Genomic DNA, 27,095 nt, shown 5'->3' on the forward strand with positions numbered 1-27,095 from the left:
AGTTCGGCGGCGGCGGGCGCTCGGCGGGACGCGGCGGGCGGGCAGCGGCAGCGTCGGGGCGGCCGCGCCTTCGGGAGCGCGTCCGGCAGCGGCTCCGGGAGCGCCTCCCGCCGCCTCCGCCGGCCGGGCCGGACCGGGGCTGCCATGGGGCGGCCGCTGTGAGCGCGGCGGCGGCGGGGCTGCGCCTCTCGCCCCGGCCGGGGCTCCCCTCCATTGTTCCCGGGAGCGGCGGCACCGCGTCGCCGCCGCCGTCCGCGGGGCTCCGGTGAGTAACGGCCGCCGCTCTCCGCGCGGGGGGCGGCACCGGGACCGAGGGGCGTCGCTTTGTGCTCCGCGGGGCTGGCCCGGGGGCTCGGTCGGGGGACGGGGCTCGGTCGCGGCCGAACCCCCCCCAGGTGCGCCTCGTTGCCCTGGCGGGGCGGTTCGACGGCGGCACCGGCGCGGGGGGGGCTCCGCCTTGAGGGACCGGGGGGTTTGCCGGCAGCGGGGCGGTCCGGTGTGCGGGGTTCGGGGGCCCCGGGGCCGTTCCCGGGGTGCAGCCGCTCGGCGGGCAGCAGTTCGGGAAGGCGGCGGGTGCGACCCCGTCCATCGGCTAAACCGAGACTGGAACCGCCCCCACCGTCCCGACCCCGAAACCCCTCCCGGCCGCGGGGGAGCCTGGCGGGAATCGAGGGTCGTTTTCCGAGTCGCTGCCTGGCCCCTTATTCCCGAAAAGTACCTGAGCGGGAGCCTTGCGGCTTCCAGAAAAAAATGGAGAAGGAGCTGGATTTGGTTGTGTTTCAGTTTTGGGATCCCGGGGCGGTCAGCGGGAACGGAGGCGCTGGAATAACGCCGTCCCAGAGCTGGTGCTTCCCTTTGTGTGTCCACGCCGGTGGGGCCCCGGAGCCGCCGCATCCCAGCGCCGTGCGGGCTCCGGGAACCGCTCGTCCGCCCACGGCGGAGGTGCCGGGAGTGCGGGGAGGCGGCGGCGACACCTGCGATGGCGGGTGACCGCCGCGCCGGTGCGGTGGCCCTCGGCACCCGGAGGGATTGGTTGCAGAGGGGTTTGGTTGTGGGTTTTGTGGGTTCTGGGGCCGGGAGACGTGGAGGTGGCCGCTGGCCTCGTGTGGGGACGGAGCAGAGCGTGTCCGTGTTCAGGTGACGCCGAGGAGCTCCACGGCTGCCTCGCCGTTCCCTCTCTGCCCGGGCTGCTGAGTTAGTGCCCCGTGTCCCGGATCCCGGCGGGCCGGGGCAGCTCCCTCCCCGGCAATGTTTAAACCCAAGCAGTTCAGTGAACCCAGCGGCTCACACGGTCGGGCTCGGAGCCGCCCGCTCCCGGCCAGAGGAAGACCGGGGCTGTGCGCAGGTGGAGGCGGTGGTTTGCTCCGCTGGGGCTCTCCGGGGGCCGACGAGCTGGATGCCAGCACAGGGGCGCAGGGAGAGCCCCCCCGCGCAGCCCGGGGAGCCGCAGGAGCGTGGGCCCTGCAGCCCCCTGCTCTGGCTAGCAGCCATCTTCCCCACTCAGGAGCACTTCCTCCCTTAATCCCTGCGCTGGCTGGCATGCACTGCTGCCTTTTCCTTGTGTTGCTCCGAGAGGATTAAAATAAATCGCCCCTGCCCCGGCAGGGTGCAGGCACGAGTGGTGCCGGGCTGAAGGCAGCCGGCGGGAGCCTCGTCTGGGCTGTTCTGCACACGAGGTGCCTGCCCTGGCCGGGCGGGAAGGGTCACTGCCAGAGGCAAGCTGGAGCTCCCTCTGTATTTACCCCCCTAAAAACATAACCTGATCCGGGAGCCCTATTGTCTCCAGCCCCAGGTGGAGCCCCCCAGGCCCTGGCTGCTGGAAGTGGCCGCTTGCAGATGCTCATCCCATCCTGAAAATCCAACTTTCTGCCCCTTTGGGGACCTTCTGCTTGTGGACATGATGGCAAATGTGTGTCCTTCCCCTCCCGATGGCTTTCCTTGGAGGAGTGCAATGTAGTGAAAACCCCATCCAGCTCCCTCCCAGGCTGGGTAATGGGTCTCTGTCCCTGCCTGGGATGGCAGGCTGTCATCGTGTCCCAGTGTCCCTGTCCTTGACCAGTCTCCTCCCAAAGCAGTCAAGGGTACCAGCCCAACGTAGATTTTTGGGTATCAGTGGTTGTTGAAAATCAAGTCTTCAGGTAGGGAGGGATCCCTGGGTGTGAGGATGCTTCTAGAACTGCGATGGTTTTATGGAGATCTGTGGGTGAGGCTGGGCCTTCCCCTGTCCTTCCTGCCCCATGTCCCAGGCTCTCCCACCACTGGATACCCGCCCACAGCTCGGTGCTGGAGGTGGCCCTGGTAGCCCTAAGTCCTGGCAGCCAGCTGGGAAGGGTTAACATGCTCTTTGTGCTGCACAGTTGGATATTTATTTTTCCAAGCATGTGTCTGCTTTAAGCATTACAGATTTTCCCTACAGTTCCATGTGCAGTTATGTTTGCTTTTTATTTTAGCAAATACTTGGTTCTTGACCTGAGCCACAGGTTGGGGCACGGAGCACTGGGCAAGGGAAAGGCTTCGCTCCTGCCGCCTACGGATCATGCCTTTGGCGTGTCCTTCTTCCCCAAGGGCAGCTGGAGGGCTGCTTTTGTCGTGGCTCAGAGGAAAAGGAGTCTCTTTTCATGTGCTTTGGAGCTGAGGGGCATTTGTGCCAGGCAGGGTGGTCTGCTGGCAGTCGCCACCTCCCCTCCTGAGGGACAGGGACTGTGCCTGGTTGGGCACAGTCTGCCACCTCGGGCTCCTGATGCTGTGCAGACCCAGGAGTTGAGCTCAGACTCTTCTCCCTGTTGGATTTGGCCTGTCCTTGTTCTTTTCCTGCCTGCTGTGTTACCCACTGGCTGCTGGTGCCAAGGCAGCCCGGACGTTCTGATGTGGTGAATGCCACGGGCCATCTCTGCCCCAGCAGGGAGGCAGAGGAAAGGAACCAGAGCCCCCCAGCCCCACCGAGCCCATGGCAGCAGCCACCCCCATCACATCCAGCACACAGGGATCAGACTGGGGCTCCCCTGCTGATGTCACAGCATTACAGGGCTCCGACCCTGGCTGGACACCCCGCTCCAGCACCAGCTCCTGTGTTTGGCACCTCAGATGCATTCCAGAGATGAGCCACAGGACAGGAAGGGGCTTCCCCACTCAGCTCGGAGCCATGGGGTGCATCTGCTGTGCAAGTGGGAAGGTCCTGTCTGTGCCGTGTCCCTGGGACAGCTCAGCCCTGTGACTCAGGGGTGTGGGAGATGCAAGGAGTGAAAGTGCAGCCCTCAGGGTCCCTGAGGACAGTGGGAGCATGTGCTCCTGGAGGGTGCACGGATGGGCACAGGGTTGTCCATCACCACTCCGAAATAGCTCTGTGGGTGTAATGGCTGGTTGTAATTGCAGTTTTGGAGGCAGGTCTCCGAGGGGCACTTAGCCCTGGCTCCTCTCTAGCTGCTTCTGTTTTTAGTTGTTTGAATCCACCCCGGAGCAGTAAATTGCAGTGTGCTGGGGCCACGGGGAGTGGGGATGGTGCCCGGTGCCCGGCAGGAGCCAGAGACCCACCCTGCCCGAGCTACCATCCAGCAGAGCAAATGGTTTCCTGTTGGGATTTATATAAAAGCTGTTTAAACACGGAAAAGAGCCATGCTGTTGTTTGCACAGGTAGGAGCGCTCTCCCCACTTCCTTGCCTCCTTCCCGTGTGGACACTAAGGAGTCATGAGGGCAGGTGTCTTGGGGTTCCTCAGTCTCCCCTTTTCCCTTGGGAAGGAGGAAGAGGTCTGTGCTGCCTCTTCAGCATCTCTGAGCACTGAGATTCCCTCGGGTGCTGCTGAACCTGTCCAGGAGGAGCAGGCAGGGTGCGTCCCAGTCCTCCTACCCTCCAGCAAAGCTGTGGCTGCTGCACTCTCCCTCACTGCCCTGGGAAGCCAACCATCTCTGTGTGCTCTTGCTGGGTCCTGGCACCCTTCCCTCTGTTCCTCCCTTCCTCCCTCCCAGTGACCCTCTCAGCCACGGGACAGCTCTGTGCTGCCGAGCGATCCCTACGCCATGGAAATATCCTGCTGTCAAGCCCCTGAATCAGCTGGAAGGCACCCGCTCCGAGGTGTATCTGGAGAAGGGCTCTGCTGTGTGCGAGCCAGCACTGACTCATTTTTCAGGAACTGGAGGCACTGGGCTCTCCTCCATCCCTCCATCCCTCCCCTCGGCGCGGGGCTGGCTCGGGAGGCCCACGCAGACGCTCCGCATTAGGGCATGTTCCGGGGAGCATGTGCTGTCGATAAACAAAGCCACTGAGAGACAGAAAATAATTTCCAGAAATACCAAAGACTGCCCCCCCCCCAAAGAATTCTGCCTCCCCTTTCCAAACCCTGATAAATCCTGAACATTCAATAACTATTTCCAAGCACTACCCAGTGCCTGGGAGTGCTGGTGTCAGAGATAACACCAGTGTTTGCTGGGTGCCCTTTTCCCTGCCCGACTCCCTGTGTCAATAGTTTGGATCCCAGATATTCCTGTGCCAGCCAGAGCAGTTGGGCAGGAAGAAGGCAGCTGGAGCCCCCACAGCTGCACCCCAGCTGGGCTTCCTTTGGGTGCAGAGGCTCTTTGGAGGATCTAAGCCCTTTGGGGCTCGTGGCTGCTCAGCCTCGGGGAAAAGCCACCACTCTGGGCACAGGCAGCGCAGGGTCTCACGCCGGAGCAGGAGAGGCAGAGGCCAGAGCTCCATGGACCGAGTGCGTGGGGAGGATGAGTAGCAGTTTATTACTCACGACGATTATTACTCACTGTTTTTAGCAGTGTGTACTTCAGCCTGACGCCTTTTGGCGAAGGGAAGCGCCTGTTCCCGCGGCAGGTCAGGGACGGCACAGCGGGGAGCGCAACCGGGTGAGCTTGGGATGCTCGGCAGGGGCTGAGGGGCCTGGAGGCACAGCTGTACCCCGGGAGGTGCCTTGGGGAAGGGTTTGTGGGATGGTGTCGTCCTGTCCACGTCCTGGTCCTCGTAATTGTCCCAGAGCTCCCGCTGGCAGTGGCGATCTGGCCGCGGCTGTGCGGGTTGTGCAATGGCTGGGCAGCATCTCCTCGGCAGAGCCCGGCGGGACCATCAGCGACGGCCAGCGTCGGGACCTCATCCCAGGCTGCTGCCGAGGTGCAGATGTGGCGCGGGGGTGGAGCACAGGGGCTTGTTCCCATCCGCAAGGCTCGGAGCAGTCGGCCGGGGGCGGCTGGGTTTGGGCTCCAGCGTCCCCCTGGAACATGTCTTGGAAGAGCTCCATGCTCCTGGCACAGAGAGAAGGAGGGATGGTCAGAAGGAAGGAGGAATGAGGGCCGTGGAGGGCACACCCCCACAGCACCCTGAGGCAGGATCAGGCTCTGCTGGGCCTCCCTGTGCCAGAACCCAGCTCTGGAGCTGCCCTGCACTGAGCAGTCCCCTGGAAAGGGATGGAGACCTGAGGGGATGGGTGGGCTGGAGAGCCCAGCATGAGAGCTGGCAGGGACGAGAGCGAGTTGCAGAGTTGGCCCAGGATGCCAGGGGATTTCTCCCCACACAGCCACTTCAAAACCAGCTGTTGGTAGAAGGAGATCGGCTGCAGCTGGCTGACCCTCTGGCTCCAGGAAGGCCTCTCCAAGGGGGTGGCTGCTATGTGCCCTATGGATCCTATAGGGAATGGAGGGGGCTGGAGTTTGCAGTGAGAGCTGCTTTGCTAGGGGTGGCACAGACAATATGAGATTTTGCTCTGAATAGGGGATTTCCCTCAGTGAAGCCATGGGTCAGCAACACCTGACAAAGTGCAGGAAGAGGGGAGCAGGCATCTCCCTTTCTTTAACTGGCGTTAATGTTTCTCTCACCATTCTGGGAAATCTTGCTGCATTCGGTTCTGCTTCGCCAGCGGTTTCACTCTTGACACATCAGCGCTTTTACACAGGGAAACATAACCCTGCCAGTCAGTGCCAGGTCGTGTCAGGCTGCTGAGGGGTCTGTGGAGACCTGCCACCGCAGTCTGGGGACATCCCTTGATCCAGGGACATCCTGCTGTATGGGTGGATGCGGGGGGAGCACTGCCCGTGATGGCAAGCGCACGCACAGTGCAGCCGTGCTGGCTGGTGGGATGTGGGGGAGCTGGCCCTGCCTGACTCTGCTTTCCTCCTTCACAGCTTGTAGGGGCTGCCAGCCCTGCGGAGACCCCCCTGCGCCCGCCCGGGGCCCCCATGGAGTGGCAGTTGCGGAGCCCAGTCGCCGAGCAGTAGCCGCAGCAGTGGGATGTGGACCTGGCGGTGCCTCATCCTTTGGGCTGTGCTGGTCGCAGCCGCACTCTCCACTGCCCGGCCGGCCCCCACCCTGCCTGAGCAAGGTAAGAGCACGGCCGGGGCCCCCGCTCCCTCGTCCGTTGAGTTCCTCGTGGGCCACACGAGCTGCTCTTCCCTGCGGCAGAGGCAGAGGCTGCCGTGTGCTCCAGCTGTGGGGCCACCAGCACGTCCCCAGTGCCACCTCTGGTGTCACCCGGCTGCCTGGGAGCTGGTGCCTCTCGGGACATGGCACGTGCTGTCCCCAGAGTGGTTTCTGTGGGCACAAAAGTGGGTGTGTGGCTCCAGCAGTGCCTGGGGACATTTTAAACCTGGAGGAAAATTGTGGCAAACCTTGACCTGTTGGTTTGAAGGAGGGTACAGAGCGCTGGGGGCTGTGTCCCCCCACTGGGGTCGCTCCATGTGACAGCACTGTCACCCCTGTGACGATCTGTAACGTGGGATGTGTGTGAGGCTGCTCCCACCCTGTTGGCCCCACTGGGGTGACCCTGGGCTCAGCCAGTGGGGATGGAGGTTTGGGTGCAGGGTACTGGTTCAGGTTTTGCCAGCTGGCAGCGCTAGGGATGAATGCACCCCGCAGAAACCCTCGGCATGCTCCGGTGTTGCTCCCAGCTGGGAACGCCCAAGGTGGGGGCTCAAAGCTGGGGCTGGCTCATGTGATTTGTGCAGTCCAAATCTCTGCTCTGTGGGGCTGGGGAGTGCAGTCCCTGACCAGGACATCCCTTGTTATCACTGCTGTCCCCCAGGAGCAGGGCTGGTGGCAGTGGCCAGGGGTGCTCCTGCCTCAGCCTGGCTCGGCTCTGCAGTGTGGGGGCACCCCAAGGCTCAGGGATGGGCCAAGTGGGTCGCCTGGCCCTGGGCAGAGCCGGCCCTGGCAGAGAGCCCCGCTCCGGCGCGTCAGAGCCTTGGCCCTCGGCGAGGCAGAGAATAACCAGAGCCGGCAGCGGGACTTCGACTCGCTCCTTTTGGTTCTAATTACCCAAGAATGTCTGGTCTGTGGGCACTGCTCTGCTTTTTAAGACTCTCTCCCCCTTCCCCCTTCCTCCCAGCAGAGCCCTGAGAGGCCGATAGCCGGTGTGGCCAGCATGGGCACGGCACACTGCGTGCTGCCCCGGGGTCCCCTCAGGCTCAGGGTGGGAGCTGGCAGCCGGCAAGTGGCCCCTGCTGCAGCTGCACTAGCCCTGCTGGGAGATGCCTGGGCGATGCTGTTGGCTGCCGGGGGGTGGCACCTCTGACCGGAGCAGCAGGTCACACCCTGCGAGGTGACACCCCAGGGGACAGCCAGACCCATGCACGGTCCCTGGGGAGCTGCAGCTCCGGAGAGGAGCCCGGGCAGAGCTTCACTCACAGGGACCATTGCTGAGATTTTTCCACTGGCGTGCCTGCTCCCCGCATCTGTAAACAATGCGGTTGACAGTGGTAAACATGTTTTTCTCAGGAGATTGCTCTTCCTGGAAGAGGTTTCCCATCAGTGTTTGGGGTAAGGATGGCTCTGTGCTGCCAGCAGAGCACCACCTGCAGCCCCAACCCCAGCTGTGGCACTGAGAAAAGTGTTGGGGTGTTCAGGCTGAGGGGAGCTGATTGAGCACAGGTGAATTTTGGGGTGCATGAGGAGCCCTGCAGCTCCTGGAGGGTTTGGGAGCCTCGTCAGGCGGTGGCAGTGGAGGAGGAGAGGAGGGAGCTGGTTCCTCGCCAGCCTCATGCCAGGGCTAACAATAACCTCTGGAAACGTTTCCCGACATGGTTCTCACCAGGGCAGCCCAATTAGTGCCACAGCAGGAGCCCGGCTGGGGCAGAATCCGTCCCTTGGCTCGGGAGCCGACTGGTGGGAACAAAATGTTCCCAGCACAACGTGTGGGATGGGAAGAGCCAGTGCTGGGCCAGGACCTGCAGCCAGGGCTGAGCCACCAGCATCTCTCAGGGGCAGGCTCTGACCCAGCCCCAGGGGTTTTGGGGTCCCCAGGGCTGTGGATGGGGTTCAGCTGCCATGCTGAGGGCCATCGTCTCCTGGGGGCCAAGGTCTCTGTCCTTGCCCCGTGGCACCGAGACTCAGGAGCATCCCCCATCACCCCAGGGCAGCAGCGGCCGCTCTCGGTCCCTCGGTGGTGGAGGCAGCAGCTTTCCCGGACTTTGTTCTGCATGTTTATGGGGTTTCAGTTTACTCCCGGTTCTGAGGCAGCTAAGCTCCCTTCTCAGGGAGGAGTAATCCCCCGCGGCCGGCCAGCGGCCTGGCCTCACGTGGAGGGGGGTTCAGCTCTGGCCCCCCTCTCCCTGTGGTGTGGGAGGGAGTTTGGGAGCTCTGCTCGTCAGGGGCTCCCTCACAGTACCAAAAAATCTGGAGCAAATAAAACATTAACAGGCATTTACTGCATTTTATAGTTACCTAAATTTGGAGGTGGTGAAAAAACCCTGGTTAAGGGGAAAAGCCAAGAAATTTCCTTGCGCAGCCTCTGTCCCTCCCTCGCACAAAGCCGCTCTTTGTCTCCAGGTTAAATAGAAACCTGCAGAAAATTGCCAAGGTTTTTTTCCCCTCTCTCCTTGTCTGCCATTGTCCCAGCTGCTGCTCCTCGCAGGGGGCTGCCATGGCCCTGCAGGGGGTGCCGAGTGGCCGAGCAGAGTGTCCTGGGGAGCGTGTCCTGGGGCAGGGGGGGTCCTGCCTTGGGCAGCTGGTTTTGGAGCACACTGAGCCCCAGACTGCCCCAGTGCAGCAGATACTTTCCCGGGGTGTGCGTTTGCACTCCACAGCACAGGGGATTTGGCTGCAGCCCCCTCCCCATGGGGCAGGGGCCGAGGGCTGCCCCATTTCCCAGGGCTGCTGGCTGCCCAGCTGGCCACAGGCTTAAACCCCCACCCCAGCCATCTGCGGGGCCAGCAGGGGCCCTGGCTCCCGGGGCTTTGTTGTCCCCAGCTCATCCAGGGGGTCTTGCTCTGGACCCTGCAGGAGCCAGAAGTCCAGGGTAGGCAATGTGCTCAGCCCAGGTAGCCTGGGACAACCCACGAGACTCATTGGTTTGTCCCCGCTGCTCCCCACGGCACTGCTGACCCTCGGCTCTGTCCCCCTCCCCATTTCCCTGCTGCCCAGTCCCTCCTGGTTCTTGCAGCTCTAGGTGTCTCCCACCCAGTGCCTCGGGGAGCCCAGGGGATCCCATTTGGAGAAGCTGACTCCTTGCTGGAGCCCCACGAGCAGCCCAGGGACTCCCTGGCAAGCCTGCAGCCTCCTGCACTTCTGCTGTTGATGGCAACAGCCCAGGAATGTTCCCGGAGCTCGGGGGGCCCAGCAGCACCCCCAGACCCCGCTGCTGCAGCTGCCCAGTCCCGGCTGCCATGGCTGTGTCCTTCAGGGCATCACGCCGCCGTCCCCAGCATTGTTCCATCCTCCCGCCTTTCCACTCGGATGCTGTCACTCCGGCCCTTAATTGAGGAGCAAAAAAAAGAAATAAGAGTCTTTGGGAAAAGCAGCCGTACTCTGCCAGAGCCTGGGCTGTGGAGCTGCCCCGGGGGGAGCAGAAGGGTCCCCGAGTGGAGCCCCCGTGTGCCGCAGCCTGGGGCTGTGCAGGAGGGAGGTGGGCACGGACACTCAGTTCCAGCAGCGAGCCAGGGCCAGGCAAAGCCAGCCAAAAGCTGTGGGTTGGGGTGTTTTCTTGTGACCCCTGTCTGTCCCATGCCCGGGGGGAGCCGATGGAGAAGTGTCTGTACCCCAAGCCGCTGCCTCCAGGGCTCTGAGCGTGGCCGGGGGGGGGGGGGGGGGCCCGGGGGAAAGGCGTGGGTCTATCCTGATAGCTTTGCAAACTCCCAGTGGCCTGTTAATTAAGTGCTGCTTCATTTGCGGTGCAGGCTGGGAGAGCAGGAGAACCTGGAGCGGGACATAAATCCCCTCTCCCTGCGGAGGAGCCCACGGCCCCCGGGCTGGCTGGGACAGGAGGAGCTGGGGGTGCCCTGAGCACTCCAGGAGCCATGTGTGCCTTTAGCCCGTGATGCTCATCTGTTGGCATCTCCCTGCTGCAGCCTTTCCCGGGATCCAGGCATACGCAGGGCTCTGGAGCAGCCGCAGGGCTCTGGAGCAGCCGGGATGCTGCACCTCGGGACATGCCCCCGGCACAGCCCGGGCTGGGGGGACGCGGCAGGGTGAGGAGCTGTTTAAATCAAAAAGAAGCCAATCCCCACGTCCCGGTGAGCGCTTCCTGTTGGGATTAGTGGGGCTGCCGGGCATGTGTGTGCTTTTTCTTCAGGAAATACCTTCGGAAAGCCCCGCTGGGGTCTCCAGGGCAACCGGCGCCTGCGGCTCCGTGCCCCCTGCCCGCATTGTCCCCGCGCCGCTTTGTTGGCCCCTTTATTGCCATCGTCGCCATCGCCATGGCCAACACAGCCTGTGGCTTTCTGTGCTTGGAGGGTGCGCCCCGGGCTCCCCACGGTGCGCGCCCAGCCTGGGGGGCACGGCCAGCAGGGAGAGAGGGGCACAGTGAGCACGTGCAGCTCCTGTCGGCAGGGCTGCCCCATGTCCCTGTCCCTGCTGTCCCCGTCGGGGGCTAGCCCCAGGGAGCCGGTGACAGTTATATACACTTGGTGACACCCTCCCTCCATCTGGCCGAGGCTCGCTGGGCTCGGCTCCACTCCCGGTTCCATTTCAAAGCTGGAATAAAGTAATTAACCCGCGGCAGCTGCCCCCACCATGGCACTGCGCAGCTTCTGGGGGTGCTCACAGAGGCAGCATGGGCTGGAGCTGCCCCTTGCCTCACTGGGGACCCTGGGCTCCCCGTGGGCATGAGCCCTCCTGTCCCCTGGGGTGGACAAGGCCTGTGGGACTGGTGTTCCTGTGCTCTGCTCGCTGCCACCTTTGTTTGCTCAAAGGGGCTGTGACCAGCCCCACAGCTCCCAGATGAGGTGAGGACTCCCACTAACTGACCTTTGTGCAGTGCCAGGAGCACCCAGAGCCTCGGGGATGAGAGCCAAGAGTTGGTCTGGCTGATGACCCTTTGGAGAGCTGGCCCCTGTGGGCCTGGCTTGTGCCCATGGAGAGGCTCTGCCATGGGGCTGTGCCCGGTGCTGTGGTTTAAGGTACAGGAAAGCGGAGGGGGATGTGAGACAGCGATGTGTCACGCTAATGAGACCAGCAATCATTAACCAAAGTGGAGGCCACACCAGTGCCACAGCTCACACCAGCAGCTCTCAGTGGCCCCGCTGCCAGCCTGGTGCCATCTGTGCCATGCCGGCAGCCACAGTGCTCTCTGCCTGCCAGGGCCAATGTGCTGCTCAATCCCGCCGAGAGGCTGAGCAAACCTGGCCATGCTCATTAGCCTGTGAATTCCTTCTCAGGCTGTTCCCACCAGGCTGCGTTTTCCCCCTCGTCCCAAGTGCCAGAAGAGTGCCGTGGGTGACCGAAGGGCAGTGCCCACCGTGCCCTCTGCCTCTCCTCTCTGTCCATCACCTCAGCACCCCCGTGCCTCAGTTGTGCTGCTGATGCAAACCAGCCCTGGCTCAGTGGGACTGGAGAGGGCTGGAAGATCTGGGAGGGGATCTGGCCTCACGCCCAAGGGTCTGAAGGAGCAGTGGCACTTGCATAGCATACCCAGGGACCTGTGGCCATTGGGAAGGGACCCTGCTGAACCTGGAATGCTGCTTCCTCAAGCCCTGGTATCAGGCTGGGATCTCCCAAAACTTCCCCTCCTCCAAAGACCTTTTCCATCCCCAGGATACCTCTTCACATTGCACAGGTGCAGCTGTGGGGTGCTGGTGGAGCTCAAGGCTGGGAGGAGTGACCACCCCAGTTTCCCTGCAGGGCTGTTCTGTTCCATAGGGAAGTTTGCTGATGCGTGGGAGGGGATAGAGCTGAGAGCCAGATAAGAGCAGATGTGGCTGCAGCACTGGACTCGTGCTGGTTTGGGTTTTCATGGCTGTTTGTTGCCCGCTGGCCTTGCTCTGTGTGAGGAGGGAGTGGGGACGGGCAGGAGGATGTGGTGTTACCCAGCCCCGGGGGTTCAGAGGGACAGGATGGGATGTCACTGCTGCTTTGTGAGCCTTCGGAGATGCCTGTGGCTAATCACTGGGAACACAAATCAGAGCTGTGAGAAGTGCCCGTCCTGTGGGAGAAAATCAGGGGAAAACAAGACTGCAAAGCAAGACCCTTCCCCACCACCAAAGGGGCTCCCATTGGTCTTCCCCCTTCCGCATTAAAATGTTTTGTAACCTCTCATGGATGAACTGGAGCCCTGGCACTGGTATTACAGCAACTGAGGAAAGGGAATGCAGCCCCATCCCACTGTTTTCCTTCAAGTGCTGAGCAAAAGAAAGAGGAGAAATTCTGGAGCTGCTCATGAATGTTTTTCCCATGAAGCTTCTCATCAGTCCAAGGCAAAGAGAAGTGGCCAGAAAGTGAAGCGCAGGTCACGGTGCGGTGAATCAGAGTTCTGGAGAGCCGAGGTTTCATTTTTGGCCGTACAGAGTGGCTGTTGGGAGCAGGGAGGAGTGAGGCCTCGATGCTGGTCCTGGCCCTGTGCTGCCTGCACCTACTGGCCCAGGGCGAGCTGCTCTGTGGCTGCTCAGGGCACATGTGCAGAGCAGGGAGCAGAGGTTGTTCTTGTCTGGCTCCTTGGGCACTCAGAAATCCTGGGGGGCTCAGCCCTGGAGCTACAGACCAGCTGAAGTTTGAACTTCTCCTGGCTGGTTCTGCTGCGTTTATTGGGATTTTCCAGCCCCTGAGAGGAGCATCTGCAGCAGTGCCCTGTGCCCCTTCGTGCTGCTCCCATGGCATCCCGATGGCATCCAGCTGGCCAAGAACAACGGACACAACCAGCGAGGAGGCAGAGGTCAAGGGGTGCCTGAAGAGCTGGGCTCTGGAGCTGTGCCCACCAACCTGTAGGGCTCAGTCTAGGATGATGATCACACTGCATCCACCCACATCATCACAGGGAGCCTCTGCAGAGCTGTAGCAGCCTGGACCTTTCCGTGGGCTGTGGAATTTGAAGAGATGATTTGAAACCCAGCGTCTTCCCCAAGCCTGGGACCAGGAGAGCTGTTCATGCACCACCCACTGTGGAGGGCAGGACTTGAGGACAGAGCCCTGGTCACTTCAGGGCTGGGAGAGATGAGATCATGTCACAGCAGGATGGAGAGAAAGGATCTTTGTGCTGCTCACACAAGTGTCACCTCGGGGAGCTCAGCTCCCCTGCCTGGGAATGCTGCGGATGGGAACGCCGTGGCCGGCACCTGGCTGGCCAGAGCTCCCCGGGCTGACCTGTCCCTCTCGCTGCCTGCCTGCTGTCCTGCCCTTTCATCCCTGCAGTGCCCTGCTCTAACCAGGGCGGGGGTCCTGGTGGCATGGGGACCCTGGCCTGCTTTGCTGGCTGCCCGCTTGTGGTGGAAGGGATCCTGAGACCCCTGCGAGGTGGCAGAGCCATGCAGGGATTTGGGATGCTTCTGGGCGAGGCTGGATCCTGCCATACAGCAACACTGAGTTGTCACTGTTGCCTGTTTCTCCCCCGTTGGGAAGCTCCTGCCCTGTCACGCTCCATAAGAGCTGAGAAGGGTGAGGGCTTTGGAGCTGCCCGGGCACCGAGCAGGTCCTGCTGCAGAGGGAAGCACTTGGTGCTGCTTGGGGTGCTCGCAGCCTCTGCCTCTGCCTCTCCTCTGCTCTGCTGCTGCCCTGGGCTCTGTCCCCTGAGTGCTGGGGTCCCTGGTGCTGTAGTGGGAGCATCCCAGCAGTGGGAGCATCCCAGCAGCGCATGTTGCCTCATTAACCAGGCCACAGCAGCAGCAGCATGGTTTTTCTTTGGTCTCTATTCCTTTTCTCCTTTTTTTTCTCTTCTTCTCTCCCCTAACTCCTCCAGCTCTGCCCAAAGCAAAAATCGAAGTGGAGTCGTACTCAGCCCACCCCGGTGACCTCCTCCAGCTGCGCTGCCGGCTGCGGGATGACGTCCAGAGCATCAACTGGGTGCGTGACGGCATCCAGCTGGCCGAGAACAACCGGACGCGCATCACCGGGGAGGAGGTAGAGGTCAGGGACGTGGTGCCCGAGGACTCGGGGCTCTATGCCTGCATGACCAACAGCCCCTCGGGGAGCGAGACCACCTACTTCTCCGTGAACATCTCAGGTTCGTAGCAGCCCCGGCTGTGCAGAGAAGGGGCAGCCACGGGGCCAGGCTGCGAAGCGAGGAGCAAGCTGCCTCTGCACACCTCTGCACACCTCTGTGCGCCTCTGCACACCCCTGCACACCCCTGCACACCTCTGTACACTCCTGCACGCCCCTGCACACACACTGGCCACACGCGGTGAGTTTGGGGCTGACCTGCACCTTGCGGGTGCCCAAAAGAGTTTCCAGTGTGGTGCCATGGCTTCCTGGCCACTGCAGTGCAGGGAGAAGCAGCAAGAAGTCATCTCACGTTTATCTGAGGGGGCAGGGGGCTGCAGGGCTGCCCCAGAAGGGGCACGTGCTGGGTGGGAGCCGTGGTCTGCAGTGGTGTTGATGAAATGTGAGGCTGGAGAGGGGGGAACGCTCGAGGTGGGGACATGTCTGTGCTCGTGGGTCTTGGCTGCCAGCCCAGGGGTGTTGGTGGCACTGGATGTGGGGTGAGGAGCTCCGAAGTCACCTCTGACAGCAAATCTCTTCATGGTGTCCATGGCTGCAGGCACTGGGATGGTGGGCTCTGCCAGCCCTGGCTGTGCTGGGGATTGTGTGGAGTATTTTCCCTGGATCCCCACGCCCCTGCCGGGCACCAGCACCGCCCTGCCCTCCCACCTCACTGGGCACAGCCCCCACCACCCACTCACCATGCTCCAGGCCCGCCAGCCACAAAGGTCCCCTCACACACACAGGTACTCAGCAGGGCTGTTGCTTCTCTTGCAGACGCTCTCCCCTCTGCAGAGGATGATGATGATGAAGATGATTCCTCGTCAGAGGAGAAGGAGGCAGATAACACCAAGCCGAACCGTACGTGCGAGCTGGGTTTGCCCTTGGCGCTGCCCTGTGGCCAGGCAGGGGGAGGCTGGGCACACACGAGCATCACCCAGGGATGGGGCAAGCAGCCCAGGGCACCCGGCAGCCAGGGCACCCGGCAGTGGCGAGGGCGCAGTGGGGAGAGCAGGGCTGGGTGCTGTGGGCAGAGCAGCTGGGTCAGAGCAAGGGGCTGTGCCAGCACGGCTGCACTGGGGTCGCTGCTGGCGCAGCTGAGCATCCACCCCACAGGGAAGGGGCTGCGGTGACTCGTGGGTAATGCCCTGTGACCCAGAGCTCCCCTCCCTGCTTTAGCTGGCCTTGGCTGCTGGCATCTCTCCTGATTGCTGTCTCAGCCCAGCTCAGGGCATCCTTGGGTTACTGCAGGAGCAGGGGGCTGCTGGGTTTGGCCGTGCTGAGCCCTCCCTCTGCTCCCCAGAGGCCATCGCTCCCTACTGGACCTATCCTGAGAAGATGGAGAAGAAGCTCCACGCTGTCCCCGCTGCCAAAACAGTGAAATTCAAATGTCCATCGAGCGGGACACCCAACCCCACCCTGCGCTGGCTGAAGAACGGCAAAGAGTTCAAACCTGACCACCGCATCGGGGGCTACAAGGTACGGGGTGGGGCAGTGGGGGAGCAGCCCCCGGCTCTGCATGGGCCCGGGGGGCTCCTGGGGAGGGGCCAGGACGGGGACGGGGCTCTGCGGCTGGAGAGGCACCAAGCCCCCACCCACGCCACCCCAGCAGGGGCAGATGGGCCCCTCTGACATTGCTGTTTGGGAGAGGCCCTACAGCAGTGACCTGCTTCTGGGTCATGTTTGTACCAGCTCAGCCCTGGGGGAGGGGGCTTGTGCCGAAGAGCCAGCCGGGCTCGGCCACCTCTGCCTAATCCCCCCGCCGAGGACAGGGGCCCGGGCAAGCAGAGGGGTCTGGGCATCCCCTGGGCTGGAGGAGCCCCTCCATGCCCAGCAGTGGTTGGTGGGGGTGCTCCAGCACATGGGGTACTCCAGCCCATATTTGGGGTCCCAATTGGCTCCCTGAGCTGGGGAGGAGCTCTGTGCTGCTTCTCACAGCTCCAGGCCAGCATCCCCAAGTTTCTTTTCCACCTGAGGGAGGGGATGACCAGCCAGAAGGCAGCACTCTCCCCTTTTGCCATCTCTGTTTTCGGGAGCAGGGCTGCAGCCTGCCTGGGGCTCAGAGCCCTCAGTGCCTCCCAGGCCGGGAGCCCTGAACCAGCCCAGCCGGGGGGCTGTGGGGCCACCATCAGCGCTGAGTCGCATGCCACATGTCAAAAGCAGCTCCAGCCGTGGCCCTGCATGCCAGGGCTCCTGCCAGGAGTCTGGGGCAGCAGCAGCAGGAATGCGGCCACGTCACAGCTTCCAGCTCTGTGCAGTGTGTCAGGCTTAGCCCAGGACGTGGGCTCGCGGGTCGGGAGGAGAGGGGCTGCTGGCAGCACTGTGGCTGCCAGCTGGTGACAGCACAGTGCCCCAGCCAGCCAGCGGGGCTGAAATGCAGGACTGTGGAAATAACCAGTTTCCAGCTGGGCTCAAGGAGGGTTTGACATGAGGAGCCACAGCTGGAGCTGGCAGTGACAGGGCTGGCTTTTGGAGAACCTCCTGGTTCCCTGTGGCCAGAGGGATCTGGGCAGTGCTCTTCCCAGCAGAACCACTGAGTCTCTCCCAGAGGAGATGCCCTGGCTCAGCAGCACCCACAGTGGTGCAGGACACCAGGCTGCAGCTGCACACTGCCCAGCACAGGGCCCACTGGCCATGGGGAGCAGTGGGGTCCGAACCCCTGGGCCAGCCAGGGAAGCAGCTCTTGCAGAAGGAACAATGCTGGTCTGTTCCCTGCACACGCGGGGGCCATCGGAGAGGGTGTCCCCACACCAGGCGAGCCCATCACGCTCGGCTGACATCTGCTGCTCAGCACAGCTGGCCTCGTGGCTCCTGTCCCTCCTGGGACAGCTGGGAGCAATTACAGCCCCTCTGCAGGGAAGGAGAAAGGTGACCTCAAAGGGAGATTTATGTCCTGCCTGTGCCAGGGGTTGGGCCAGCTCTGACATGAGCAGGGGCTGGGGCTCATGTGTGCTGCACGTAACTGGCTCTGTCCTCCCCGTGCCCCCAGGTCCGCCAGGCAACCTGGAGCATCATCATGGACTCGGTGGTGCCATCTGATAAGGGCAACTACACCTGCATCGTGGAGAACAAGTACGGCAGCATCAACCACACCTACCAGCTGGACGTCGTGGGTGAGAAGCACGGGGCTGGGGGCTCGCCCCACACCCTCGTCCCCCTCGGCCTTCCCAAGCAGCAGTGGGTGCTGCACCCTGTAGGGATGGGTGGGTTGTGCTCCCAGGGAAGGGGCTTGCTCACCATCCCCAGGGCAACCTCCCGTCCCCGTGCTGCCCCAGTGTGCGCGTCTGCAGCACAGCGGGCAACAAGAGGTTCACCCCACCCTCTTCTGGGAGTTTTTAATTGTGGTGAAAATAATTTCATAGACCGGACAGAAACTTCTTCTAATCACCTTATTAGCCATAATTCCCAGCTGGGAGCGCTGGTCTGAGCAGTTCCACATGTGGAGCTGCTCTAAATGCCAGTAAATGAACCATTAAAAATGTGATTTAATTTGATTACACTGAGCAAACTGAAGGGAACAGTCAGTGAGGTGAACAAAGGGGTTTGTTAATGCTGACTCACCACAGTGGCAGCCACTTTGTTAATGGCCACGGCCCTCCTTAGGTTTGTTTGACCTCTGACCCTGCCCAATAGGTGCTGATGTCCCTGTCCCCACACCAGGGTTTCACCTGTCCCCCACCCTGGATGCTGTCACCCCGTCACCCCACTGCAGGCAGGCTCCTGGGCAAGGGGACACTAATGCTGCGTTGGGTGCATTGGTGCCCACCTCAGCCAGGGGTCCTGGGCATGGAGGGCTGCAGGGTGCACCCAAGATGGGCAGCAGGCACCCAAAACCCCGTTGTAAGGTGCCCCATCTCCTGGTCCCGCAGAGCGGTCCCCGCACCGGCCCATCCTGCAGGCAGGGCTGCCTGCCAACAAGACAGTGGCCCTGGGCAGCAACGTGGAGTTTGTCTGCAAGGTCTACAGCGACCCTCAGCCCCACATCCAGTGGCTGAAGCACATTGAGGTGAACGGCAGCAAGATCGGCCCTGACAACCTGCCCTACGTGCAGATCCTGAAGGTAAAGCCACACGCTGGGTGGTCCCAGCCACGGCCCAGCTTCCCTGTGCCTGGGGCAGGAGCAGGGCACTGGCAGCCACCTGGATGGGCCAGAAGAGTCACCTGGGGCTGGGGACCACTGGCCTCAGAGCAGCTGGAGCCCAGAGTCATCACCAGCCTGCTGGGCAGGGAGCAGGGAGGGCTGTGTGTGCCAGCTGTGTGCTGCCTTTGGAGCCCTAAGGGCACACAGCACAGGGCTGGGTGGGCTGTCCCGGGCAGCGAGCACAACACTGGAGCTGGGAGCTGAGCCCTCCATCATCCCAGTGAGAGCAGCTCCCTCTGCACCCCAGCAAGTGCCACTCAGCGGGCACGCTGGCCACTGGTCCAGCTGTGGCAGGAGGCCAGACTGGTGGCCTTTAAAGATCCCTTCCGAGCCGTTCTGTGATTCCATGCAGCCATCCCAGCTGTGCTCCTGACTGCTGGGAAGCGGGGGGTGGCAGGGTTACACCCCCATTCCTGCCTGCTCCTTCCTCCTGTGCCCCTCTGCGTGCAGCCCCGTCCCTCCCACCCCCTGTGGGTGTGGGGGGAGCAGCCCCTGCGCTGGCAGAGGCGATGCCAGCCCTCGGGGCGCTGCAGTTCCCGAGCACATCCGGGTGACTCCATGTTGTTGGTCTGTTCCAGCACTCGGGGATTAATAGCTCTGATGCGGAGGTGCTGACCCTGTATAATGTGACAGAGGCGGAGAGCGGGGAGTATGTTTGTAAGGTTTCCAATTATATTGGCGAGGCCAACCAGTCTGCGTGGCTCACAGTCACCAGGCCCCTGGCCACAGGTAACCGGAAGAATGCCTGGCGGTGGAAGACAAAACTCTGGGCTCTCTTGTTTCTGCTGTTTCTGGTGCAACAACCATGGAAAAATACCCGGCGGGGCCGGCTGGGCGCTGTGCTCTGTGTGTGTGTCCCAGTGTCTCTGCTGTGTGCTGATGTCTCGTGTCCCGCTGTCTGTCCTGTGTGCTGCCCTCCCCATCACGCAGACACCACAGCAGCCCAGGTACCTGCTGGGTCTGGCACCAGTGAACCTGGGTCTCTGAGGGTGTTGCCATCAGGCCAGTCCAGGCACCCCAGCCTGGCACAGTGCTGCATCCCCTGTCTGTGCTGCCCTCCTGCCACCATCCTCTCGTCTCTGTCCTGTCTCTGTCCTCCCGTCCCGTGTCAGCGAGCCAGCCGGCCGGCTCTGCCCGGGTGATTTCTCCATGCAGCCCATCGGCAGCATGCTCGGATGGGCAGGACACTCCGTTTGGTGGAGGGTTTTAACAGCATCTCCCTAGGTCCGCCGGGATGAGTGGTCATCCCGAGGGTCTCTCTAGCAGGTCTGCAGTGGTCTCTGTCTGCTCCCCGGGGGTCTGGCAAATGAGACTGGGCTCTCCCTCCTCTCTGGCCTCCTCCCAGAAGATCTCATGTCGTTTGCTTCTCCGTTTTTTTGCTTCCATTTTTCCTTCCAGACGGCTGGCGTTAACACGACAGACAAAGAAATGGAAGTCCTTCACTTAAGGAATGTCTCATTTGAGGATGCTGGGGAGTATACATGTTTGGCGGGTAATTCTATTGGGATCTCCCATCACTCTGCATGGTTGACAGTTCTCGAAGGTATATACTCCTCTTCCTTTCCTCCCTCCTTTCCAATGTATGCATTGTGGTCCGGGAGAGAGCACTTCCCGGCCCCTGTCCCCCTGGGTCAGCGTGGGTGCTCCGGGGCTGCCCTGCAGCTGGAGCAGATGGGGCAGTGTCCCCCAGCTCTGTGCCCCCCTCCACCCCAGCTGGGGTCTGCCCCCGCTCTCTCCCTGGCCCAGGCAATGCATACCTGGGGAACTTAACCAGGGCTTGCTCCACCGGAGCAGGACAGTCCTGCACCCCCGGGCCAGGCCAGGCCAGGCCAGCGCTGCCTGCTCAGGGGGACCAGGGGGGTTTGGGGGTGCTGGCAGCTCTGCCCTCCCTCCTGCCAGGGCCTGGCCTTGCCCTGCGCTGCGGGACTGTCCGGGGCTGTGTGTGCTTGCCCTGCGGGGATGGCTGCCCCGTCCCCATTGATGCTGCTCCTCAGTATCAATGCACGGAACAAAGCCTGATAACAGCTGTGGGAAAGTTTTGGGGTGCTGTGTGCTCATTGCTTTCCAGCCAAAACTTTCCCAGTTATCAGCCACTGCTTTGTCAGCCGGGTGTGCTCAGAGGTGGGGCAGGAATCTTCAGCTCCCTCTTACACCTCTCTCTGAGGCTCTGCTCTTTGGGGGTGTCAGGCTGGGGGTGCACAAGTTGCAGTGGCAGCCTCATCCTGCCAGATTCACCATGGACCACGGCACGTGGCTGTGGGCTCTGAGCTGTTCATGACTGCAGCACCCCTCAGCCACCAAGGCTGGGTCTGTGGGTCCCTTTTCCCACCAGCGCAGGCTCCCACAGCAGGTCCTTGCCACGGGAGTGCCACTGGCTGCTCTGCTCTGAGCTCTCCCCAGTCATTACCAGTAAGGCCTGGGCTCCCACAGCCCTGGGCACGGCCAGACACCCCATTCCATCGTGCAGGGGGTGACCCCACATCCTGAGGGACCTGCAGCTCCCATGCATGGGCAGAGCACAGCAAGGTGGGACAGAGACGTGTCCCCAGAGGTGCCCGTGGTGCCACTTCCCTGTGGGGTGACTCGGGCCCTGTCCCCCCACTTCATGCTTGTCCCAGTTGAGCAGGGGTGGCAAAGGCATTGCTTGGCCGTGGGGATGATGAGCTGGGGGCTGCTTGCACACCTTCCCTGCAAGGGTGGGTGGGCAGCCCCCTGTCCCTGCTGCACTGACGGCCCCATTGAGCTTGGGGACGAGCCAGGGGCTCCCCAGTGCCACTCCCTGGGGCCTGGCGGGTGCTAACAAACACCCTGTTCACAACGAACCAGCTATTGAAGACACCCCAGCCATGATGACGTCTCCCTTCTACCTGGAGATCATCATCTACTGCATAGGAGCCTTCCTCATCTCCTGCATGGTGGTGACCATCATCATCTACAAGCTGAAGAGCACCACCAAGAAGACTGACTTCAACAGCCAGCTGGCCGTGCACAAGCTGGCCAAGAGCATTCCCCTGCGCAGACAGGTAACAGAAAGTAGAGAGGGGGTTTGTTTGCACCTACTGCCTCTCCTGGAGCCCAGCCTTTCCCAGGGGACGTGGGGGAGGAGGGATGGGAAGACCCAGGACCCTGCAGCACATGCCACCCCCTGCAGCCTGTGCCCACGGGATGGGCACTGTCCTGGCTGTGCCTCCGGTGGCAGCACAGTCAGCAGGGTGGGGGGGCTGCACAGCTCCCCCTCGTCCCCCCCTTGACGGGGCTCACAAGGAGAACCAGGAGGATTTACCACAGTTTTAAGGTTTGAACAGAGCTTGGGACACACTGAGGAGATGGGAGAGCTCCCAGGCTGTGCATTTTGGGCTTCAGCAGGATGGAGTCTAATTTAAAGTTCCACACAGGGGGAGCGGCACTGCCGGGTGGGCAGGGGGCTGCAGGCAGGGTCAGCAGGGGCTGCAGGCAGGGGCCATGGGCAGGGGGCTGCAGGCAGGGGGCTGTGGGTAGGAGCTGCAGGCAGGGTCAGCAGGGGCTGCAGGCAGGAGCTGCGGGCAGGGGCGGGTGCGAAGGCTCCCATCACCATCTCCCCTCCGGGGGCAGCCAGCCGCGGCCTGGGCACTGCGTGAAGGTAACCCACGGCCCCACTGCAGGTGTCGGCCGACTCCAGCTCCTCCATGAACTCGGGCGTGATGCTGGTGCGGCCCTCGCGCCTCTCCTCCAGCGGCACCCCCATGCTGGCCGGCGTCTCCGAGTACGAGCTCCCCGAGGACCCGCGCTGGGAGCTGCCCCGGGACAGGTGAGCCCCAGCCCAGGAGCTGGGTGAGGAGGGTGCTGCTGGTGCTGGGACCAACCCGCTCCCCTGCATCGGGGTCTTCTCCCTCCAGGCTGATCCTGGGCAAGCCCCTGGGAGAAGGGTGCTTCGGCCAGGTGGTGCTGGCAGAAGCCATTGGCCTTGACAAGGACAAGCCCAACCGTGTGACCAAGGTGGCGGTGAAAATGCTCAAGTGTAAGTGGCCACAAGAAGGGTGGTCCTGGCATGCTGCCACAACCCTGGCTGGGGTCTGCGGTGTGCAACCCAGCCTGGCACCGCCTAAGTGCTGCCTTCTCCACTTTAGCCGACGCCACGGAGAAGGACTTGTCTGACCTCATCTCTGAGATGGAGATGATGAAGATGATTGGCAAGCACAAGAACATCATCAACCTGCTGGGAGCCTGCACGCAGGATGGTGAGGGTGCATGAGTGGGGAGGAGGTGTCACCTCTGCCCCCGCTCCAGCTGCTGTCCACTGGGAGGGGCTGGCCTGGCACCCTGCTCCAGGTTCCAGCCTCTCATCCCACCGTCCCCTCAGGACCCCTCTATGTGATCGTGGAATATGCCAGCAAGGGCAACCTCCGGGAGTACCTGCAGGCGCGGCGGCCCCCGGGCATGGAGTACTGCTACAACCCCAGCCGCGTCCCCGAGGAGCAGCTCTCCTTCAAGGACCTGGTCTCCTGTGCCTACCAGGTGGCGCGGGGCATGGAGTACTTGGCCTCCAAGAAGGTGAGGAGCTCCCAGGAGGCTGTGGGGGGATGGAGAGCCCAGCAGCTGGGCCTGGGGCACGCACCCTTCCCATCGTGGGGAACCGTGCGGTGCTGACAGCGCCGTGCTCGGTCAGTGCATCCACAGGGACCTGGCGGCCAGGAACGTGCTGGTGACAGAGGACAACGTGATGAAGATCGCTGACTTCGGGCTGGCCCGTGACATCCACCACATCGATTACTACAAGAAGACGACAAATGTGAGTGTGTGCAAGGGGTTCTGCGGGGTGGGGAGGTTCCAGTCTGTGCTGGGAATGCCACATGCACGCAGGGCTCACCCCTGCCCCAGGTTCCCTCACAGCCACGAGCCATTGTGGGTTTTGTGTCCCAGGGTCGCCTGCCAGTGAAGTGGATGGCCCCCGAGGCTCTCTTTGACCGAATCTACACCCACCAGAGTGACGTGTGAGTAGGGCCTGCTGGGGAGATGCATGGATGGGATTTGCCTTGATTTAATGAAATTACAATTGTTGTCAGCCAACCAAACATTTTGAATCCAAATTGTATTTGGTGCTGGGACTCATTTATCCTGCAAAGTGAATTGAAGCTGTGGATGGTTGTTTCTCCCAGCAAACCAGCCTCTCACCGGACCCAAACTGGGGCCCAGCAGGGTCTCAGTGCCCCAGAGCCGGTGCCCCAGCATCTGCCCTGTGTTCCCAGGTGGTCGTTCGGGGTGCTGCTGTGGGAGATTTTCACACTGGGTGGGTCACCCTACCCCGGTGTGCCCGTTGAGGAGCTCTTCAAGCTGCTGAAGGAAGGTCACAGGATGGACAAGCCCAGCAACTGCACCAATGAGCTGTGAGTGCAGTGCTGGGGTGGGGAAGAGGGGTTTGAAGTCTCTGACTGCCATTGCCAGGTGCAGAACGCGGGCTGGGGCACGGAGGGTGGCAGGCAGATGTTTGGAGTTACAGTCCCAGCAGTTCCCAGCTCTGCAAAACCCTCAGTTAACCGGATTTGCAGTAATCGGCATCTCCCTGGACAGGAGGGAATCCCAGGGTGACCCCAGCAGAGGGAGCAGCCCAGACTGTGTCCATGCTCCTCCCTTGGTCGTGAGGGCAGGTGGGAGGGTTTCCCTTCCTTGCGCATGGGGGATTACCCTCAACCCCTGCAGTAGCATCTTCTCTGGCCGTGGGTCCAGCCCGGGCACAGGGACACTGGGCACATGTTCCTGGTGCTTCTCTGTTCCTGTGGGTGGGGGTCCCTGCCTGAGGACTGAGCCTCTGCCTGCCCCTGCCCTCGCAGGTACATGATGATGCGGGATTGCTGGCACGCCGTCCCTTCCCAGAGACCCACCTTCAAGCAGCTGGTGGAAGACCTGGACAGGATCGTGGCCATGACCTCCAACCAGGTAGGAGAGGTGGCACTGGTGGCAGCTGGGTGAGGTGCTCCCTGGGGGCTGCCCAGTCCCCTCCTGAGCCCGGCCCTGGGGTTTGTCCCTCTCAGGAGTGACGCTGTTGAGCCAGGGACGAGCAAAACTACTCGCACGATTTCAGAAGGCAAAATGAGCGTTTATTCAAAAGCACTTCTCTCTTTTGTAGAGAACATCGTGAACATTAATTCCATTTGGCTTAGACTAAAAACATTTCACCTGATTGGTACATGGGACTTAGGTCAGTGTGGTAGAACCGATCTATAATCAATATGAACAGAAAGCAAGATAACAGATTGTTTACATTCCTCTCGGATTTTTCCCAGGCTTAGCCTGGCAGAAATCTTTCTCTTTTTCTCTCCGACTGAACTGAGAATATCCACACAGGAGTACCTGGACCTGTCCATGCCGCTGGATCAGTATTCTCCCGGCTTCCCGGACACACGCAGCTCCACCTGCTCCTCGGGAGAGGACTCTGTGTTTTCCCACGACCCGCTCCCGGACGAGCCGTGCCTTCCCAAGTTCCCCCCTCAGCACAGCAATGGTGGACTGAAGCGACACTGAGGGTGGCACTGCCAGGGGTGCCGTGCCGTGCCACACTGTGCCATGCCCGTGGACACTGCCTGCACAGCCTGGTTGTGCTGAGCTGTTGCAGAAAGGGTTCAGAGACATCCGTAGCATCTCACGTAACCAAAACCAACCACCTCCTGCCAGCCTCTCCTGCCACTCGTGTCAGCTCTCCACTGCCCAAAGGGTTCGGCTCCGGGGTTTTCATGGCGTTTCCTTTCGTTTTTAAACCTCTTTTCCATGAATTCTGTGCTTGAGTACTCCCACTTGGCTGAGCTGAAATCCTCTCCTGTGGGCAATGCATGGCCAAAGAGCCAGCCAGGCATCCTGGGATGGCACATCCTGGTCGGGCACAGAGAGCCGGGCTGGTCTGCCACTTGGAGAACCTGGTGAGCCGGGAGCAGCACCCGGCTCCTGCGGCTGCACAAGGGGGAGCCTTGGCACTCTGGGAGCCTTGGCGTGCCAGGAACCTCACTGGTCTGCCAGGAGCCTCACCGGTGTGCTGGGAGCCTCACCAGTCTGCTGGGAGCCTCACTGGTGTGCCAGGAGCCTTGGCATGCTGGGACCCTCAGTGTGCCCGGAGCCTCGTGGTGTGGCTCAGCCCTCTCTGCCCAGGATGCCCCCGGGCCACAGGACCAGCACCTGTGGGCTTCGCTGAGCCACGCCCAGCACATCCGGGGCAGGAGCCCTGCACTGCTCAGAGGCACCGAACCCACCTGTGCTAAACCCAGAGTCCCGTGTACATAACGAAAAATATGTATAAATATGAATATATATTTACATGTCTTTTTAAAAAGGGTTGTTATCAGAGATATACCAGTTTGGTAGGAAGGTACTAGTGGCTGGTAGATATCAGTTGCTATAAAAAAAAAAGTCATATATTTTGCTATTTTTGCTGGTTTTATTTTTTTAAATTATGTTCTAAACCTATTTCAGTTTAGGTCCCTCGATAAGAATTGCTGCTGCTGCTTCAGTTTTATATGGGGTTGTATTAAACAGTAATAATAATGTGTCGATGCCTTTTGGGAATCCGTTGTCATTACGTGCCTGGCCTTGCCCTGGCCCCGCGTCCCCCGCCGGCGCTCCGGCGGGGCTGGGGCCGGCCAGTGCCCGTGGCCCCGCGTGGGGACGGTGCCCTGGGGAGGGAGGGGGCTGCCCCCCTGCCCGGCCATCGCCTGCCCGGGCGAGGAGCGGGGGGCGCCGCGGGGCTCCAGCCCGGCTCGGTGCCAGCCCCGCTCCCCGGGCGGTGCCTGCCTGTGCCTTACCGGGGGAGCAGCCCCGTCCCAGCTCTGCCCGCCCGCGCTCCCCGGGCTGTCCCAGGGCCCCGGCTCTGCTCCACCGCGCTGCACCGGCACGGACGGACGGACGGACGGACGGACGGGGCACTCCCTGGCCGGGGCCGCCTGAAACCCCTCCCTCCCTGCCGCCGCTGCCGAGACGCTGGAGCCAGGCCGCTGTTACTTGAAAAGTTTATTTTGCCTTTGTATGGAGAAATATTATTTGTTGTAAACTCTTCTGTAATGAATCTGGAATTCTTGTAATTATTAAAGATTTTAACCGCGACTTGGCCACCCACGGCCGTCCCTGGGGGGGCGATGGGGAGGGGACTGGCCGGGCTCTGGGTGCTCAAGCTCATCCAAGCAGCACTTTGGGAAGATGACACTCAGGGAGCAGCCGTGATGGCAGCTGCTTTTGTGGGAATTCTGTTTTGTGGGAATTCTGTTTTTCATGGCTCCAGCGCTCCCCATAAAAACGTTTGAGCGCCCTGCACCCCACGGGGCCTGGCCAGTGGTGTGGGAGGTGGCTGCTGGTGCATGGAGGGAGGGCGTGAGAGGGGCTGCCAGCTCCTCCAGAGCCCTTAAATGGTTAAGCTGAGGCAGCTGCAGCAGCACCGGCCTCCCCGGCCTTTTTAAATGCATCTGCTTGTTGCTGTTTCCCCGTGTAAATTAAATCGATCAGCTGCACTCTGCCCACCCCCCGCCCCCTTTAAATTAAGTAGAGCTTTTAATCAAGTGATTTATGTTGAATTTGTGGCCCTGGATTAAACTCGCAGCCCAGGCAGGGGGGCAGGGCTGGGGGCTCCATAAATCACTGCTCTCTCCGGGACCGGCTTGGCGCGGCG

At 61.8% G+C, this 27,095-nt stretch overlaps 2 protein-coding genes across 5 annotated transcripts in view; both read left to right on the forward strand.

Moving 5' to 3' along the window:
• NKX6-3 (NK6 homeobox 3) overlaps positions 1 to 20,951 on the forward strand; it is a 322,554-nt gene extending 301,603 nt beyond the window's left edge. Inside the window, exon 4 of the mRNA XM_068174676.1 lies at positions 20,940 to 20,951. The gene's annotated coding sequence lies outside the window, so the exon portion shown is untranslated. The remainder of the gene's footprint in view (positions 1 to 20,939) is intronic.
• FGFR1 (fibroblast growth factor receptor 1) lies at positions 1 to 26,002 on the forward strand. 4 transcript variants are annotated; one of them, XM_068174646.1, is made up of 18 exons: positions 1 to 265; positions 6,119 to 6,315; positions 14,092 to 14,355; positions 15,109 to 15,192; positions 15,635 to 15,810; positions 17,321 to 17,444; positions 18,201 to 18,391; positions 19,871 to 20,015; positions 21,299 to 21,501; positions 22,114 to 22,259; positions 22,348 to 22,469; positions 22,579 to 22,689; positions 22,812 to 23,002; positions 23,118 to 23,240; positions 23,372 to 23,442; positions 23,698 to 23,835; positions 24,280 to 24,385; positions 24,794 to 26,002. In XM_068174646.1, the coding sequence occupies exons 2-18, from the start codon at positions 6,225 to 6,227 to the stop codon at positions 24,968 to 24,970; spliced, it is 2,463 nt and encodes an 820-aa protein (XP_068030747.1). In that variant the 5' UTR covers positions 1 to 265; positions 6,119 to 6,224; the 3' UTR covers positions 24,971 to 26,002. The 4 variants fall into 4 exon arrangements, with proteins under 4 accessions (XP_068030747.1, XP_068030748.1, XP_068030751.1 ...); XM_068174647.1 differs by having other exon boundaries at positions 21,299 to 21,495; XM_068174650.1 differs by lacking the exon at positions 14,092 to 14,355 and having other exon boundaries at positions 21,299 to 21,495.
• The last annotated feature ends 1,093 nt before the right edge of the window (positions 26,003 to 27,095 follow it).

This window comes from Anomalospiza imberbis, chromosome 28, assembly GCF_031753505.1.
Source record: "Anomalospiza imberbis isolate Cuckoo-Finch-1a 21T00152 chromosome 28, ASM3175350v1, whole genome shotgun sequence".
Classification (NCBI taxonomy): domain Eukaryota; kingdom Metazoa; phylum Chordata; class Aves; order Passeriformes; family Viduidae; genus Anomalospiza; species Anomalospiza imberbis.